We start from the raw sequence: 19,999 nt of genomic DNA on the forward strand, positions 1-19,999 counted from the left end.
GAGAGCACTCAGAGGAATTGCACTGGCCTGGAGCGATAGAAAGTTTGGGTTGGTCCTGCTTTGAGCAGGGGGTGGGACTAAATGACCTCCTGAGGTCCCTTCCAACCCTGATATTCTAGGATTCTATGAAAGGCTAATTGTTTGGCAAACCAAACCACCTGTTTTAACCATTTCTCATCTCACCTCTTTGCTGAAGTTGACTTGAAAAAGCAGCTCTATTCCCAGCAATATGCTGACCTGGTGGAACTTTTTAGACACATTAAGGTACTTCTCCAAGTCTCGTTTCATCAGCGAGTTCAGCATCCTTCCATCCACGAGGTGATTTTGGAAAGCCTGGGAATACTGAGACAGCCCAATATCATTCAGCCAGGCCTTGGCTACCCAGTGGTGATCCAGTTCAGAGGCTTTAGACAAGCTGTGGAGTGTAAGGAAGACAGATGGTGTAAGGAAGGTCATTAAAGTGCATGACGCTTCTGCTACCCTGTGTTAAAAATCATGCAAATACCTTGCACAAGGGCTGTGCAGGCAATGGGCCAGATTCTCTGGTCCACTCCAGTCACTTTGTGCCACTGAGCTTTTTGCCAGTGGAAAATTCCCTTTGTGGAGGAGAACTACCCACTGATATAAACCCCCAGCAGTTCCTACCTCCACCTGGCTTAGGGGGCATGCCAGAGAAGGGGTAGGAGTGTGGCAAATGTGAGTTAGGGATGAGCTCTGGGCAGGCAAAAAGCATGGCAGCTCTGTTATATGTCTCTATAGAGATTCCATTGACTGGAGTGGGGACACTGACATGCATAAAGCCAAGCACGCGTTTAAGTCTTCAGATGGATCGGGGCCTGAATTACTGTTGGGATTCTATGTATGCTTTAATGTCTACAAGGAAAGTTGTTTTTTGCTCCCTAAATTTAAAAACAAAGCAGGAAGTGTGCTGACTGTTTGGTGCTGGGTTGATTATTGTGACTTTCCCCCTTTGAAACAAATGCCAATCTGAGATGGGTGCAATTATTCAGGTTTGCCTGAATAATTGGATAAATATTGGATAATAATTATTGGATAATAATCCAATAATAATTGAATAATTTTAAAGGAATCCCTGGAGTCACCTTCACAGAAATAGGCCTACACCCATGCTGCTCACCAGCTAGCCACAGGAGGTCAGCATTGCAACATGGAAGACCGTTGGTGAGGCACTCCGGGATGTGTGTTTTTTTCAATGGGACAGGCAAATCCAGGAGCACACATTTCTGCACACTTCTCATGTCTGCCTTATGTGTTGTAAGCGAATGCAAACAGGGGCGAGTCACAGCACCAGGAGACGTGTGTCCATGTTAATCACTAGATGCCTTCACTGATTACACGGTTCAAAACACCACCCATTACAGGTGGAAGAAACAAGCCACTCTGAGCCTGATTCTCACGATGCTTGCCCTATGTATTTACAGGTCTATAACCCCATGTGCTTCCTTATAGACACACCTGTGATCTGCTGGCACAGACATGTGTTTGTTCACTTACAACTAGATGGGAGTTGCCCAGCTGCTGTGGCAGCTGGCTCTACATCATTCAAGAGATTAATTAATTAAAGGATTAATTAATCCTTCATTAATCTAGCCTCGCCATCCCTATGCCCAGCTCTGAAGTTTATAATAAAGCAGAAACTGAGCAGAAAGCCTGGCTTCAAAGCAGAATAGTCTTTCCAATTGTCTCCCTTAGCATTGGTAAGGAAGCGTAAGAGTCATTTACAGCACACTCTGCGGACTAGCTGCTTTCCTCTCTTACTCTGTGGAGACAGAGTTTTCCCAGAACGAATCTCATTGGTGGGCAACACTGAAAAATGCTTAAAAAAGTAGGTGAAATAGCCATTCACAAATGGTTAATGCTTGTCATTTCTTTCCTCTGTTCCCATGAAGCCAGGTACTTGCCAGTCACAAGGGATTTAAGCACGAGCCATGTCTAAGCCCTGGTATGACAGTTATGTCGAGACAGAGTCTGGAAAGCAGCACCCAGGTCTGGGAGCTGAGCTAGGGTCTGGTGTTCTTGGCCCCAGGGAGCAGAGCAGCTGCCCGTGTGAGGCTAGACTCTTCTGTGGCTCCAGCCCCAGTGATCTGCAGGGGTACAATAGCCAGCAGAGGTCTGTAGTAGAGGATCCCCCGACACATCCCTGCTCCCCGGGGCCCACTCCTCAGAGGCTCAGCTCTGGGCCGTGCAAGGCGCCAAGGTCGTGTGCAGCTGCGGCCTTCCCAAATCTCATCCGCTCTCGAGCAGCAGAGCGGCAAAGTTTTGCCATCTCTGGGGTCCTCTGCTTTGGCAGAGAGGGGACAGGTCCTGCCCCTGAGCGTGGCTCCTTCCCTGTGCTTCTCTCCACTCCTGGCAAATAATGAATCTCTGCGAGGAACGGAAAACTGGAGGGGCATGTTGTTCGCAATTCAACCCCAGTCTGAGAAGCTGAATACTACAGTGCAGCCACTAACCATTAAAAGGTTCTAGGACAGAATTGTCCTGACTAAGCCCCAGACGCTGCAGAACCTGGTTTTAACACTTTAAGATCTAGTCTGCAGGTGAAGACAGAATAGCAGCTTCACTCAATCCATCCAACCTGCCTATACCTCTCCAGTAGGTAACCTGGCCTAGCTTGGTGGGCCTTATGTAAACCCTGGGAATGGATTCTTCTAGACTGCTTCATTTGTTTTAAATCCTACACGAGGAAACAGAGGAGATAGCTCCATAGCACTGAATACTACCAGGTACAAGACTGACAGCTATTGGTTTTGCTTCCACTGGGGTCATTTGATTTTAGGAAAATCTTGCTCTAGCCTCTTTGCTGAATTGCTAGCCAGGCTCACTCCCAAAGCTCACCAGGGTGTTTATGTTGTTGTTGGTTTTGTGGCTTTAAATGCAGGAGACAGTTTGATTTCTTTCTTTTTTTAATCACCCAGGCCAGCTCTGTGAGGAGCAGCACCACACGCTAGAGTTGATTAATTAGCAGAGCAAAAATGAGGGGGACGTCACTGAAGGAAGTAATTATGCAAAACAGAAGTGTCAGTTTTGTTAAAGTGAGTTTTCTCTCACACTGAGCACAGCAGTAAGAATTGTTCCCTGACATTTGTTTTTTTCCCTCTCTCTCATTCTCTCACTCTCTTTTTTTTCTTTTCCGCCCACCTCCCCCCCCCCCGATAATTTGGTTGCTGTCTGAGGAGAATATGTAAATACACACACACACAAACATGCACACATCAATACACATGTATGCATATGCATGCGTACATGCTCATGTACACATACATACAGACATGCACACACACGTGGGCACATGTATGCACACACAAGCATGCAGACACACAATGCAGAAAGTTGGGTTCTGATGCCCACGGGCAGAGCTTACCATTTGCCCGCTTCTGCGTCCCTGTAATCCTCTATTGCCAGCCTGAGTTTGCGGCGGTGAAGGGAGCTACAGACGCCAAGCCCTGTTGCCAAATCTTCATCGCTCAAACTTAGCAACATCTGCTCTCCAAGAAAAAAAAAAACAAAACTCAACCATTGACTTTGGTCACTTACATACCAGCAATGCAGTATGCTGGGTGGGTTCTTGTAAACTATACCCCAAAATACTTTACAGCGTAACTAACAAAACTATAGAGAAGAAGGGAGGAAGTGGTTAAGGTGTCAGACTGGGGCCTAGGCAATTTGGGTTCTGTTCTTGGCTCTGCCACAAATTCTCTCTGTTATCTCGGACATGGCACTTAGTCTTTGTGCCTCGGTGTCTCCATCTGTGAAATGGGGATAATTCCCCCCCCACCCTCGCAGAGGTCCTGTGAGGATGAATTAATGGATTCATCCTATAGGGGAGCGCATCATAGAAAAGCCTACCAATGAAAAAACAACATCAACAGAGATTAACTAACAACAGTGGGTGAGGGGAAAGGGGGGAAGCTGAGCTTTGCAACGAGGTAGAAAACTGTTGCAAATGGCAGAAGCTACAGTGGAGAAGGCTCAGCAGTGCCCAGCCTGCATGTGGGGGGGGGGATGACAGAGCAGGTCGGGTTGTGCTAGTGAATCGGAGGGCACAGAGAGACCTAACAATCCCCTGCATTAACTGGGGCACCCTGGGCACTTTTTCCCACCAAACAACTTGGCTGCGAGTGAGGATGGGGTAGGGCTGGGACAAGTGGCCACAGCTCTGGCTTTGGAAGCCCCTCGCCACTCAGAGGGTTGTTTGGGCTCACGTGCTTTGGCGCTGACAGCAGATTGCTATCAATGGTGCAGACACACCAGTGCAGAGACGTAGCTTGCTCTCCTACCTTCCCGCTCTTGACGTTCTCCCCACAGGCTTTGACGTACATGGGCATAGCCATGACCACCTCCAGCCATGCCTGCACGGTGCCTGCCTTCCAGTGGGACATGGGCGTGGTGCGGACCAGCTCCACCTGCTGCAGCCGGTCTACCTGTTCCTCCCCTTCAGACAGGCTGAGGCTTAGGCGAGTGGGGCTGGAAAGGCTGTCGGAATCTGGAACACAAAGCAAATGGTGGAAATGCTGCTGGGCTCCCTGCCCAAGGGGCTCACGGGGATCTAACACTTCAGCTAGGAATGGTTCCAAAATCTCCCTGGACGGCTCTAGCTCCAGGAACCTGGCCCAGCCGCTGGAGACATAAAATGTCATGGCTTAGGCTGATGCGAACACGTCACTGTTCTTGGAACCTGAGAACCCTGGCCTGGCTCGCACTTCAGCTCTGCTAATATTACCTGTCTTACAATGCCTGCCTTGTCATCAGCAGGGTTTGAGCCTCAGTCCTTGAGTACCAAAGCCTTGAGCCAAAGCAGTAACTCCAGTAGCATATAGCAATAGTAGGCTCTTACCCCTCACGTGGACTAGCCACTAAAGGGGGAAATGATACATTGCGCCACTAGACGGTACTGGAAGGAAGTAGAAAGCATTGAGCAACAATGGCTGGGATTGAAAGCTCTCTCACCGAGACCCTGCCCTGAGCCAATGTCTAATCGGTGCAGACCATCTTCCCACCCTCTTGGTGCAATTTCAGCCCTGGCCTCTTTACGGAAGATCTTCTTGCCCAGTAATGTCTCCATCGAGGAGCCAGGCAGTGTACTGACATACTGACCGTTACCTTTCCGTCTCCTCTTTCACTGGAATTACTGCACAGCAGTCTCCTAAATAAAGCCTGATAGAAAACAAGCGTTGACTCTCTTGTGGCTGCAAGAGGTAAGAGCCAGATGGAGGAAAACGGGGCAACTCAGCACAGTCAGGCAGCTGGTAGCCGGAATCAGTGGGCGTATCCAGTAGCTACTGCCCTTCACTGATGCTGACTCTCGTGCCGGCTCCTCCTTAGGTCACAAGAGGGGCTGAACCCTTCCCCATGGTTGGTCGGCAGCAGTTCTGCTAGGTGAGATGGATGGGGACTTCCCTCTCAGACCTTCCTTATGAGGCTCCAGGCAAGCATGGCCCGCGCTGCCAGAGCAGGGGCGTCAGGTGACTCCTTCTCCCTCCCCAGCCCCAGTGCCACTAATAGAGAAGGGGGCATTTGGCAGAGTTGACTCTAGTTCCATTGCGGGAAGGGGAGAACGGGCAAGCCCCTGAGTCTGTTGGGTGCTCCAGAACTGCAGGGCCCCCCGGGTCTATTTGTGTGGCTTGTGGTGAAGGCTCATCTTGCTTCCCCATCCCAGCAGAGGCAGGAGGAGCTGCGCTAAACCCTTTGTCGCTCCCCATCTCACTGCCAGGGGCACAGCCAAATCCAAACGCTGCCGGAATGGGACCCAGGTCTGTTTATTCGACCAGGCTACCACACAGCCTCTTCCTCTCTCTGTTTGCAGGGAAACACCAGGGCTCCTGGAAGGAGAGGAAAAGAACTGACTGGTTGGAAGGGAAATGCAAATGCTGCTCATTGCAAAGAGACATATCGCCAATAGGCACAGACCGATCACCCCCAAGGGATCACTCGCACAGTAGGGCATTAGCTGCCCATCCATCAGGCTGATTACCAGCAAGGAAAGGCTCCAAGCTGGGCTAAACAGGCTTTCGGGACCTCTGGAACCCAAGGCGAGGCAGCAATTTGCCTACTCTGGATGGCAGGGGAGGGTTTTATGCTCTGTGCATGGATTGGTTTTCTGCTAGCTGGCCATAATCTTAGGCAAAACAGATTGATGGGATACATAGGGAGGAGGATAGGTTGGCGGGGATGGGAATCCCTAGGAATAACTAGCGGGGTGTGTCCTCACAGCCCATGGGCTAGGAATATGGCCAGCTTCTCAAAAATACCTTCCAAATCAATGCACTGCAATGAAGAAGAGAAAGACTGGCCTTTACCAAGCGATCGGGGCATTCGCCTCTCCCTTTCCCCACCCCTAGCTCAGCTCATCCTACCCCCACGCTGCCTCACTAGGCGCAGCTGCCCAGGTCCCTGTCGAACCAGCTGTATGGAAGCGCCCGCACATGTGCATCCTGCCAGGGACGTCGTATTTTTCGCTCCTGGCCTCATCCCGCAAGGTTGAGCGCCAGCTGACTGTCAACCCGTCTGGCTGACGTCCGCTGGAGCAGTTGCCAAACCTGAGGCCTGCTAACTATGCGCTTCGGGGGGGCCTTTCACTCCCCCTGTGCAGAGAGGAAGTACAAACCTCTGCCCGACGTGAATGAAACTGCAGGCCTCACAACACGGCTCAGGCAGGCTGTCAACGTTGCCTGGGCCCTGTCCAGGCTCCTCTGTACAGAGCTGAATTTCAGTCGTCATTACTGTGTCTTTAAAGCTGCAGCAGGAAGCCAAGCAGGCTGCAGTTGTAAGCAGAAGCTTTAAAGTTGCTTTGTTTTCAAGGCTCCTTGTTCCCTGATAAGGGACACTGGTTCTCTTACTGGGTGATTCTTCATGATGCACTTAGCTAGTTTAACTGCACAGGTGCAGCGTTTTCCTTGGTGTACAAACTGGGCGTGTTCCTTTGCCTTTCCTCCAGCTTTCAGCTGGGTCCTCTTTGTTCTTATTGTAATGAGCTGAGGGGAACACTTGAAATCCCTTTCTCCTCTTCTTTACAAGTGTTCAATAAATCGCCCAAAGAAAGGGACGTGCCCTGTGAGGGCTTTATATTGCCACATGGGCCTGGCACACAGGTTGGAAGTGATATGCCACTGGCCTGTGTATGTCCCCAATTGCTATCAGGTGGGCTGTGAGCATGAGTTGTGCACTAAATACGATGCACAGGTGTTTTGTGTGAGCACTAATACAGCAGTGTGGAGGGGAAGTGGCTTCTAAGAGCAAGTGCATTGCAAACTCTCAGCTTGGATCTTCAGCCTTTTCCATGTAGGTAAGTTTATAGTGTGATGTCTTGGACCCTGATTATGGCTTCAGAGCTTTTACTGTCTCCTTGATTCATTTGTCTTTGACAAATGGTAAAGGCCTGAGCATCAGCAATATTTGTGTCTGCATTTGCACATTGGAACACCCTGCCATGCTTAAGGCAACCTGGGTTTTTAAGTATTCTACACAACGGTGGGGAAAAAACTCTCCCATCTTTACATTGCTCTCCCTGGTCTCATTAAATCTGAGCTGCCCGTAGGCCTGGATGGATGATCTGGGAAGAAGAGCAGGAAGCATGCTGTGGCTTGAACTCCCGGCAATCGTTCCACAGGGATCTGGGTCTGCTTTACATTTGCAGGTAGGCTCCCCTCTTTTAGTTAAAGGTTCGTTAAGATGATGAGTAGTAATAAACGTGAGTTCTCAATTACAGGAGGACGAGTCAGAAATGGTGGCTCTGTGATCATGAGTGATTACAGTGGTGCTTACTCCAGGCATTCAAAAGGTCATGAATCAGAATGCTAAAAGCATGAGATTTACTGAAAAATCAGCAACTTTAGCTGCTTTTCCTTTGCCTTGTGTTGAGCCTTTAAGGGGGCACTCGGGTCACATTTGCAAATTCTTCTGTGAAATCATGTAGGGAGCGTCTAGCCCTTTAAAAAAATATGGCCAGCTAAGATTCTTCTCTAATCATGGCAGTCCAGGAGCTGGGACTCTTTAAAAAAAAAAAAAAAAAAAAAAGTACCAGATACCGTAGGAGTGGGCAACACTATGTCATTAGGAAAAAGCTTCAGCACACATTTGCAAAATAAACCATGTGGTTGCATAGAGGGAAATGTGCCGAGTTTAGTATCTGTAAAGTTACTGCTTTGGTGTTGGCTTTATCAATGAAAGAGCAGTACTTTCCCCCCTAAAACTAAAGTTTGGTAGCAGTTTCAGGCTAAATGCTAAAGAATACATGGCGATCTTTTTAAAAACAGGCTTTGATTCTGTAAATATGCACAGTCTTAATTTGCTTCAGTGGTACTGCTTATGTGAAGGGATAGCTCAGTGGTTTGAGCTTTGGCCTGCTAAACCCAGGGTTGTGAGTTCAATCCTTGGGGGGGCCATTTAGGGATCTGATGCAAAAATTGGGGATTGGTCCTGCTTTGAGCAGGGGGGTTGGACTAGATGATCTCCTGAGGTCCCTTCCAACCTTGATATTCTAGGATTCTATGTGCTTCAAGTTGAACATAGGCATAAATATTTGTAGGACTGTGGTTGGTATAGGTGCAGGTCCTGCATTATCTTTTAGCATGCGAATAGTAGCATTGATTTCAATGGCTCCATTTATGGTAGTAAAGTGGAGCATATGTTTAGGTATATTCAGGACTGGGGCCACAACGTGGAAAATTGTTACCTGTCCTGTATTTGTTCAAAAAACCCGACTGATTTATTTTTCTGACCAATTCCTCCTCCTTTTTTCTTCTGTCAAAAGTTCAACAAAAATCATCAGCGTTTTGAAATTGAGAAAATATGGCTGGTTTTGTTTGACACATTATTTGCTTTTGTTTTAGTAGTGCAAGGAATGTAGCGTTGGTGTGAATGTGATTAGCTGTTCAGGGAGGTGTTTTTGCCGCAAGGGTGTGAAGTCCCTGTAACACATCCATAGTGGCTGTCTGCTGCGTTGCATTTGCAGAGCTAAACTAATAAGATATATCCAAGAAAACACCCAGAGCTGTCTGTGAATATAACACTTCTGGGTGCCCTTTAATCAACCTCTCACCTGCGCCACTGGGCAAAATCCACTGGGGAGAGGTGTGGGGGAATATGTATTGCTTGTTACACTAGTCCAATCAAGAAATAGAAACAATGCCATATTACCTGACAAAGGCATCTCTAATTATTAATTTATTTGACTTCTTCCAATGGGCCCTCACCCCACGCTCCCCCCCATTGCTCTATCTTCCCCCACCCTCACTCACTTTCACTGGGCCGGGGCAGGGAGTTAGGGTGTGGGAGTGGGTGCAGGCTCTGGGCTGGAGCCAAGGCGTTTGGAGTGTGGGAGGGGGCTCCAGGCTCAGCCTGGGGCAGGGGTGCAGGAGGGGGTGTGGGGTGCAAGCTCTGGGGAGGGAGTTTGGGTGCTGGAGGGGGGCTCAGGGTTGGGGCGGGGGTGCAGGCTGGAGTGTGGGGTGCAGGCTCTGGCCAGGAGGTGCTTACCTGGGGCGGCTCCTGGTCGGCGGCGCAGGGGGCTAAGGCAGGCTCCCTGGCTGACCTGGCCCTGCGCTACTCCTGGAAGTGGCTGGCACGTCCCTGCAAGACCTGGGGGTGGGCCCTGGGGCCTGTAAGCACCGCCCCCACAGCTCCCATTGGCCATAGTTCCTGGCCAATGGGAGCTGTGGAGTCTGTGCTCGGGGCAGGGGCAGCACGTGGAGACACTCTGCCTCCCACCAGGGCCGCAGGGATGTGCCGGCCGCTTCTGGGAGTGGCACGGGGCCTTGGCAGGCAGGGAGCCTGCCTTAGCCTCAGTGCACCACTAGACTTTTAACGCCTAAAATCTCCGTTTGGCTTCAGTGGCCTCGGGGAGATAGAGCCGGATTCCACCGGCGAAACCGGGAGGGTTGGCAATCCTAGTTCTCATAAATGAGTTGCAGACTAAGTAGGGTTGCCACCTTTCTAACTGCACAAAACCGAACACCCCTGCCCCTCCCCTTCCCCGAGGCCCTGCCACTGTTTGCTCCATTCCCCGCCCCCCCCGCCTCCGTCTCTCACTCTCCCCCACCCTCACTCACTTTCACCGGGCTGGGGCAGGGGGTTCGGGTGAGGGAGGGGGGTGAGGGCTCTGGCTTGGGGTGTGGGTTCTGGGGTGGGACTGGGAATGAGGGGTTTGGGGTGCAGGAGAGGGCTGGGGCAGGGTGTTGGGGGAGGTGCGGGGTCTGGGAGGGAGTTTGGGTGCGGGAGGGGAGTCCCGGCTGGGGCAGGGGTGCAGGAACAGGTTTGATGTTCAGGGTCCCAGTGGCACTTACCATGGCTCCCAGGAAGCAGTCGGCAGGGTCCTGCAGCCCCTAGATGCACCGTCAGCCAGGGAGGCTCCATGCCTTACCCACTCCCTGCAGGTGCCTCCCTGCAGCTCCCATTGGTTGCGGTTCCCAGCCAATGGGAGCTGCGGAGCCGGCCCTCGGGACAGGGGCAGTGCACAGAGCCTCCCTGGACCCAGGGGCCACAGAAACCTGGTGGTGGCTTCTGGGAGCCGCAGGGAGCCTGCCTTAGCCCCAGGTCCCCGCTGCGCTGCCGACCGGACTTTTAACAGCCCGTTAGGCAGCGTCGACCGGAGTTGCCAGGGTCCCTTTTCAACCGGATGTTCCGGTTGAAAACCAGATGCCTGGCAATCCTAGGACTAAGAATTATTCAGAGAGTCGGAATGCCACTTGAGTCCTACTTAAGTGGTGTGTAGGCCTGGTCTTAGATCTCTGCAGGGTGAATTTCACCTAGAGTACTGGGCATTTAATTCTAAAGAGCAGATTAGGATTTGAAAGAATCTCAAGGTGCTCACAGGCAATTCGCAAAAAGGCTAAATTCATGGAATGAGTTACTGCTAAATAGTCCTCCAAGTGCTTCTGCATTCTGACCGGGTTTCTATCAGAGCCAGTTACAGTCTCATAGTCACTAAAGCAGAGCCTTGGGAAGATGTATTTATCTATCTGGGATGCCTTTGTATTTTGTTGCCTCTGGGACTAGAAACTAAAAGCACCATTTGCCTGATCCTGCAAACACTTACACTTTGACTTCAGTGGGTCTACTTACATGACGGGGGAAGGGATAGCTCAGTGGTTTGAGCATTGGCCTGCTAAACCCAGGGTTGTGAGTTCAGTCCTTGAGGGAAGTTCAGTCCATTTAGGGATCTAGGGCAGAAATTGGGGCTTGGTCCTGCTTTGAGCAGGGGGTGGGACTAGATGACCTCCTGAGGTCCCTTCCAACCCTGATATTCTATGATTCTATGACTGAAGTTAAACATGCGTGTACAGCACTGATCCCATGTTGTCATCCATGTGGGCAGACTATTGAACCTGCACAGAGCCCCATCTGTCTGTTCACTCAGGTCAAAATGCAGGATCAGGGCCTAAAGTACCACACACAGGAAGCTATTGTACAGTATTTCTGGTCTAGCCCAAATAGGAGGGGTAAGCAGGGTGAGGAGAAATTTTTATACCCAAGGGGCTTTTGGGTAACTGCAGATAAACCACAGAACTTTCCAGTGCTTCAGTGAGGCTGTGAGGTTTGTTCACAGCAACCACCAGTCCAGATAAACTTTCTGCTGACAGATGTGGTGATTTTTAGTCATTTAGAGGCACCAAAAGTGATGACACCCGGCGATATGTTAGCTTTTAGTCACTTCTTCCTCATTTTTTAAACTCTTCTGAGCAATGTGATTGCCAGAATAATCTCCAGCTGATAAAACTTCATACAGATTTCCTCTTAGTCTGTGATCAAAGTTATTAAACTCTAGAAATAACAATATTGCGTCCTACTGACACCACCGTACCATGGCGTTATGTGCAAAAATGCCCTGATAGACGGTAATTTATCTATTAACAAGCTTTTAAAACGCAAATGTTCTACTGCTATTTTAATGCTTTGTATTATCATAAAAGAAGGTCTTTATTTCTGCTTTCCATCAAGTCCCAAAAGCCAGTGGCCTGTAATCATGACTGCATTACATCCCTGGAGATGCAAAGGCAAGGAAATGCATAGGTGCAATAAACGTTTTCTTAAGACACAAAATATATGCTTGAGTGCCCTAGTGAGATTCGTGGCTGTCTGGGTAGATGATGCTGGGGGGGGGGGGGGGGGGGTCAGCTCAGCGGTATGGCACCAAGCCATGTCTCGGGTTTTTCTATAGCACTCATCACCGTAGTATCTGAGCTCTGTAACTATCACCAAAGGGCCACAGACTGAATTGAATTGAGCATCCTGATTAGGAATGAGAATGGCCCCACTGGGTCAGACCCAAGGTCTATCTAGCCCAGTGTCCTGTCTTCCGACAGTGGCCAAGGCCAGGTGCCCCAGAGGGAATGGACAGAGCGAGTCATCATCAAGTGATCCATCTCCTGTCGCCCATTCCCAGCTTCTGAAACATTACTATAAACCGGAGACAGAACTTAACCCCACAGGTAGGAGCTTGGGTCCAAACTTCAAGGCTGGGGTGTTTGGATCGCTGGTCTGACTTGGGTTTGGAGCCCTCTTTATCTTTGAAGCAGCCATAAAGTGCACTCCTATCCTCTACAGCATATACTTATAGCTGGCTTTAGCCCACCACCATTGACTTCTGGACAGTGCTGGGGTGGTGCAAGCCGACCCCTGCCCTGGGCTCAGTAGCAGTGCATGGTGGAATTCCCCACTCCACACTGTCCAGTAGGTTTAGAAGTTGAGCAGACCTTACACATGCATGGGCATGTTAGTATACAGCGACTCTAAGTCTAGGCAAGCAGCTTTCCCTACTAGCAGTTGTATAGCTGGGAGGTGAGGATGTTCAGGATGGTGAAGGGGAAAAAAGCAGCCTTATGGTCAAAGTAGAAATTGAAAATAGGAATTCTGGATTCTGACTCTTGGCTTGGATGCTCACTTGGGTCAGGCATGTCACTTTGCTGTGTCTCAGTTTCCCCACCTGAAAAATGTGGAAATACCACTTATGTACTTCCAAGGCATGAGACTTAGTTCATTCATGTCTGTGCCACACATTGCGGCCCAGAGGTGAAAGGTGCACTGTCTATGGCCTTGGTTTTTAAAATCTGCCCTTCCTTTGTGCACCTGCAATTTCAATGGCAAATAGCTTCAGGCACGTTTGTTTAGGGGCACAAATGAAAGCAGGTAGATAGTTAACTCCCTGAATGCTCCTGGGCTGAGACTCTTCCATGTCTTATGCACAAAACTGCTCCCACAATTACATCTGGGCTCAAAACGTTGAGCCCATAAAGGAAGGTCAGGTAAAGGCCTCATTTACAATTCCAGTCTAACAACGCATTGGCTCACTAGCATCGCCATGTGCCCCATATGTCAGACCTGACCCGCTGTATCCCAGTTAGCTAGTTCTGAGGTCCCTGAAAGGCTCAGAAGCTGCCAGTTCTCCTGAACTCTACGAACTAGCATGATGCCTGTGTGAGATGGTCCTATGTCTGCTGGGGGAAAATGCCAAACTCCTCTGCATAGAGACGTGGTTCACACAAGCGCTGCAGCAGAGAATTCCTTAGGAACCCCAGGATCAGTAAAAAAGGCCACAGTAATCACTGCTCCATTACTCCATCACTGACTGCAGTATGCCAAGGGGAGTGATGCTGTGGAGAACAGCCCCTTGGTGTGAAAAGGGGACAAAGCAGCATTGTAGGAGTTTAGATTTTGACTGCATTAGGAAGCACAATATACTTATAGGTGCTGGACCTAGGGGTGCTGCTGCACCCCCTGGCTTGAAGTGGTTTCCATCATATACAGGGTTTACAGTTTGGTTCAATGGCTCTCGGCGCCCCCAGATTGTTCAAGCAATACAATACAGATTGTTCCAGCACCCCTGGATATACTGCCTGGGGACACAACAGGAGAAGGCAAATCTGGGGGTACTGCACTACATTCGCCAAACGTCGTCCCTTATGGCGATGGGACGAAACTTGAGTCCATTGTCTTGTTTGTTTGTTATCAACAATGCTGTGTTAAATGATGTGAATAGGTGCTAGAAGTGAGGAAGGGTTGCAATAAAAGAGCAGCCGATGTGCATTATGGTTAATAATACCGGGAAAACGGGGACGAAAAAAAGTGGGGAGAATTTCCTCCATAATGCCATTGCAGCTGCCCATGCCAGCCACTTGATCGAGAATTTCTGTTGGGGTGAAATGCGCCCCTATGCAGAGGACCGTGACAAATGGCGCACAGTCTTTAAGGCTCACTTACTCCTCAAACCAGCGTCTAAGTGGGACTTGAGTGGTGCAGGGGCTAATGTTTGCCATGTAAGTAAAGAACCACGTATGGAAAGATTCCACATGTTCGGTGCTGATCTTGCTTACACTGGTGTGTAGCTGATGGCAGAAAAGGCCTGGTGTGAGCTGCTCAGCTGTGGAGAATGGGGATATTCCTTGGTCCCATCATGGTGGTTTTGCTGCGTAAATGGAGATTGGATAGACACACACTGTAAAGCTGGCCAGATCTCAAGAGTACATTAAGACTTTGTTGCAGAGCTAAATGCTCAGGCTTGTTGTGAGATTAGCAAGGTGTGTTTTTTTTTCCATCTTTTGTGCATGAGGCTTACTTTTTGACACATGAGTCCACAGGCCCAGTATCGTCGATCGAGGTTAGGATGGACAAACCAAAAAACCCTAGGAAAAGCGGCTTTTGTAAAACCAGAATGAAAATGTACCAGCCAGGTACTTGTCTACTCTTTAACAGGATGATGATGGGGAGGGAAGAGAGAGTGCCATTTTACTCTTCAAAACAAGGTCCTGGCCCCAGATGAGTTAGCTAGGAGAATTTTGAAGGGCTTAGGACAGGTCAGCTATTAAAATAACCCAAACAAATTCTTGAACATGTTTCCTAGAGTGATAAAGATGCTTGGGTCTGGCTGAGCTGGGTTCATCACCAGGCAATGGAGGAAGGATAAAGGTGACGTTATGCCACCATTGCGGCCCCTGGATTCTGGGGACTGATCCAGTGTCAAGTGAACATTAGAGCAGCCCAAAGGCTGCTCTAACTTATGTCTGGTTGCTCATGGTGCCAAGTGGCCATTGTGGCAGCTCATGAGGGCAGAGGCACCTCAGATCAGGGCCCCTGGTGCTCAGGGATGCTGATGCTATGTCCATCCATATTCATGTTTTCTAAAAACACATTAACAACAAAATATAACGTATTCCCCTGGATCAACTGCTTCCAAATAACGCTTTGTTTTCAGATAAAGTGTTTTAAAAGATGCAGACAAATTACAGATGCAGACAAACAGTCAAATTACAGACATGTTTGGTGTCGAGAAGCAAGGTGAGCACAGCAGTTTGATCATTCACTCCTTGTATCAAACCATCCCAGACCTCCCTCACCCTCTTTCTCCTTTTCTCTTCTCGTCTTTACCTGGAAGCTGGCTGCAGGATAACTGTGTGGGCAAGATCTAGGAGAAACAAAGTTCCATCCAGCATTGCTTTCACACCCAGCCCTTGTCTTACTGTAGGACGTTCTCTCTTTCACCCTCCTCACTTGTTTACAGTGGAACAATTCCACTGGAGTCAGCAGTGGCGGTGTGCTAGATTTACCAGGGGAAGTAGGAGGCAATATTGATCCAGTTCTTTATGATCAATGGGTTACTTGAGCTGCTAACTCGTGCCCAGCTAGCACAATGGTTTTCATCTGCATGTCCAATAAGACCTGATCGCTAAAGATGACATGACAGGCACTTTAGCAAAGCCCAGCCAAACTTGAGGTCTGGTAAAAATGAACAAGAAAGGGGATCGCTGACCAATCTGAATGACAGATCCAGTCCATCCCACCAGGGACCAGTGCCAGGCTTATTCCTCGCAATGGGCCAGTCCCTCAGCTGGTATAAATTGGCATAGGTCCAGTGAAATCAGCAGACCTATGCTGATTAAAACAGCCAAGGTTCAGGCTCAATGTGATTCTGAATTCTTAGTCCAGTGTAGTTTTAAATGTCCCCAGACATGGGTCTTCCACATTCTTATCAATCAATCTTGCTAACAGGATGTTTTCCCCATAATCAGCCTCGTTTCCCTTTTCTTGGTTTCATCTCATTACTTCCCCATGCACCATGCTAAACAATTCCTCTCCCTTTTTGGTGTGTATGTAATGATGCCCTTGGCTGGATCATCAGGCAGGGCTGAACACAGGACCTCAGCATCTAAAAGCAGGATCTGCTACTGCTTGAACTAAAGGAGCAGGTGCATTAGCCAAGAGGCAGTAGATGTATACTTGATTCAACCATGAGAGGGATACAGAGAGCCACACCGGTTGTGTGGATTACATTGATCCCTTTCAGATGACTGTCTTGTCCCCTGTAAAAAGAAAAGGATTGCTTGTGGCTTGTAGAATCCAAGACCTAAGAGAAATCTCTCTGCCCTGACATTGTGTCACATGTTGATATGGATCAGGAAGCACACACAACGGAATAGTTTTGGTGTTTGAGTTTGCTGACCTGCCGTTGGTTACCCTTGTCTTCAGCCGGTGGTTATGCAGCTGTGGGGCACGTTTCATGACCATCAGCTCTGTCAGGCCTCCCGGCTGCACTTTGTGCATCTCTGACTAGCACTGCACAGGGCAACATTGGGCATGGAAGCATGGGGCCAAATACGCAGAAGGGTGTGAGTAATGCAAACCCTTACAGGAAACCAGCTTATCATGTGGGATTCCACTGGCCGAGCACGGTGCTCCCATGCTTTAGGCAAATGCTCATGCCCTTCTGCAGAAGGGTGGTTTCCCATCCAGGATCTTCCGAGTGTTGCTTTTGCAGGCAGTTCCGCTGTTGCTCCTTGCATCTTACAAAATCAAGTAGCTCTAGGGATGGCACAAATTGTAGCTCTTCACCCAAGGTTGCTACCTTTGACGATCAATGCACTCTCCGTTCAATTGCTTTCATTGATATTTAAGTCCTTTTCCATTCCAAAAGCCACAGCATGTCCCAGGTTGTGTCCATTGCTCAAGGTCATTACCACGGCGGGGTTAGTTTCTTGAGCAACTAACGTGGGCTCACTTGTTGAGCTGTAAAAACAACAAGCGTTTGGTACTAACGCGTTTGTGATTCAGTTTGACGCAGGTTCCTTTGCTAGTAGACATGGGCCTAATCCAGATCCAAAGTTCGAGACATTGGATATTCTGGGCTTTAGTTTACTCTGTTGTAGAGATGGATGCAACAATCAACTTCAGATCAGCGGATTGCACTTGGATACCACAATGTCAGGGGTGTTAAAAATACCGTGAGAGACAAGACTAGACAGATGGTCCAATCCTGAATCTGAACAGCACCAGAGTTTGGATGTTAAATCAGGCCCATCTTTACATATGGTTGTTTTTAATTACACTGACTGCATGATTTCATAGGGGAAGAAGGCACCATACAGTTTAGATCATGCCGCAGCCATACACATGGTATTGGTTTGCTGTGTACTTCTAGTAATGCTGCCTATCCCCTCAGAGGGTATTGCCTTCATGAGCTGCATTTGACAACGTCCTTATTAGTCATGGGATCCTACTGGCCTCACTAGCTGAGGTCCCGGGGCAGCTCTGTTATGTTTGAGTAATGGCCTTGCACACCGTTGTGCCAGCAGGTCTACAGGCCTATCCCATCAGAGAGTGCTGAGCTCCATCCTGGTGTGGCCTGGGAGCAGCCCATATTCCTCAATGTCCAAATACTCTCCATAGCATTACATGACTTAGTGCCGCAATCCGGGGCGCTGGTGTAAAGGATTCTTTGCTGGTAACCCGTGGAAAAGCTGGGGCAATATTACAACTGTGAATCACTGTTAACTCTCTGATGAATTCTTGAGATCTCTCCACCTTTCATTTCAGCAGGGTGAGTCTGACTCCCATCAGCATGTGCCAAAGGTTTGGGGGTAGGCCTTGCTTTTAATTGACCTTTCCAGGTCTAAGAACATCCACTCTGTACTGAAATCTCTGCACTGGCCTAGTTGCTTAATGCATATGGTAGGTTTTGACACCATAAGGCAACTAACTATACATTGTACAGAGTATTTTTGTAAACTCTACCATGGAGTTATATACTACAATTGAAGAGACGCATAACTGCTGGAGAAGAATGAAATAAAGTGGTATAGACAAGGAGAAAAATGTCTCCTTGGCCAAGATGTGAAATAAAACAGAGTCAATGAGGTGGAGGGTGGAGCTGGGTGAATAATGGATTTTTTTGGTTCAGTGGCAATTTTGAAAAATAAATTTAAAAATAATTTTGGGTCAAATTGCAAACAATTTTCAAACTTTCCAGTGAATCGAGAGCTGGGAAAAATAATTTTTGGCTGAAATAAAACATTTTATTTGACCTGAAATGTTTAGATTTTGAGCATTTCTTTATACATTTTTAATTTTTTTATAAAGAAAATTAAAGAAACTTTCAAAACAAAAAGTCCAATCAAATCAAGAAGTCGAAAAGTTTCACTGAAAAAAATGTTGAAACAAAATATGATTTTTTTAAATGTTTTTTTCCCCCTGACTGAAACAATTAGGTGAAATCAACACAAATTGGTTTCAGTGTCACCAAATCTGCCTTTTTTCAGAGAAAATAAAGATGTAGGTTGAAATATTTCACCCAACTCTAGTGGAAAGATTTAGGAAAGCTGTTAGAGGAGCTACAGAAAAGAATATTCTTGCACTGGCAGTGGTCAGATTGCAGGGAGGGCCACACAGTTTCAGTTGGCAGACTACTAGGCAAGGCTCACAGAGTTTAAGGCCTGAAGGGACTATCATGATCATCTTGTCTGATCTTCTGGACCACTCTTTGGACCTCTATTCCCTCCCAGAGCCAAATGCAGGATGGTTCCTTTCAATATTTTATCTAGTGCTTTAACTAGTCTAGTTTTAAATAGACCAGACAGTGGAAATCCCACATCTTTTCTTGGCCCTGTAGATCTCACTGTCAGAATGTTTCCTCTGATATTCAACCTCAAGTTACCCCTTTCTTGATTTCATCCCATTCCCCTGAGTTAGACCTCCTTGCACCCCCCCAAATACCCCCTCCCTCTTTGATGTTTCTCTCCCTCTTTCAGGTATTTTTAGATTGTTTTCTTGCTCTCCCAGACCTTGCTTAGCCAAGGTGGGGTTGTTGAGCTTTCCAGGTTTTTGCCCATAAATCATCTCTCTAGTTTCCTAGTCATGATGCGCTAGATTGTGGACCCTGGTGAGCATTTACTCAGGTCAGTTGACCGACTCGCGCCATTTGTCCGAGTAAATGTTCATCCACCTGCGTATGGCTTGTGTGGCTCTTCTGCAATTTGATGGCTGCCACAGACAGTTTCACAAGGCAGGGCCCCATGAGGAATTCCTACGCACCACACTGGTCAGTATATGACTCCTGTGCTGAGACCTTCAATGTCATACATGGGCCGGGTGTGAAATTGACTATGTTGTGTCAATTGCAAGAAAGAGCCCAGGGGGCCTGACAATTGAATAGCTTAAAATAATTATCTGACCAATATTTTATTCACGCTCCCTGTCTCCAGGTAATTCCACTTGCACTCAGTGATACACTCTCATTTTTTACTCCTGCATACTCTGGGAGACCCAGTGTAATCGCAATCAATCACACAGCATATTCACTCCATTTTAGACAGCGTGACACCCTGCTTTCCTACTTGGGCACACATTTTTATTAAGTCATTATTGATTAGCATCTCTCTTTTCCAGCTAACTAGGCCACTGTACACTCCTTAGCTAATATAGGGGATCACGCCCAGCAGACAGATCTCTGGGGAAGCAGGAGGGAAAAAAATATTAGACGCAGTCCTAGAATTTAGCACGATGGTTTCACCACGGGATTTAAAAACAGAGCACACAGGCTACTGCTGGGATTAACTGAATGCAAATTCTGGGCTCAAGTTGGAAAACAGCTGCTGAAATTCAGAGGTTTATCCTGAGTCTGAAAAATGAGGGAGGCACTCTCACAAGAATGGGGCTTTTCCTCCTCATGAGATTTCGGGAGTTTCCAGCAGAGAACAGGTGTTTGAAAATGTCAACCAGT

At 48.2% G+C, this 19,999-nt stretch overlaps 1 protein-coding gene across 5 annotated transcripts in view; it reads right to left on the bottom strand.

The window, feature by feature from the left end:
- KAZN (kazrin, periplakin interacting protein) overlaps nt 1-19,999 on the bottom strand; it is a 738,190-nt gene that overhangs the window by 22,327 nt on the left and 695,864 nt on the right. For all 5 annotated transcript variants that reach the window (XM_048825097.2, XM_048825098.2, XM_048825099.2 and 2 more), the window contains 3 exons: nt 4,299-4,504; nt 3,383-3,501; nt 184-415 (listed from right to left, as the gene is read on the bottom strand). In XM_048825097.2, coding sequence (XP_048681054.1) covers nt 184-415; nt 3,383-3,501; nt 4,299-4,504 — 557 coding nt within the window. The remainder of the gene's footprint in view (nt 1-183; nt 416-3,382; nt 3,502-4,298; nt 4,505-19,999) is intronic.

The sequence above is a fragment of the Caretta caretta genome, chromosome 18, assembly GCF_965140235.1.
Source record: "Caretta caretta isolate rCarCar2 chromosome 18, rCarCar1.hap1, whole genome shotgun sequence".
Classification (NCBI taxonomy): Eukaryota; Metazoa; Chordata; order Testudines; family Cheloniidae; genus Caretta; species Caretta caretta.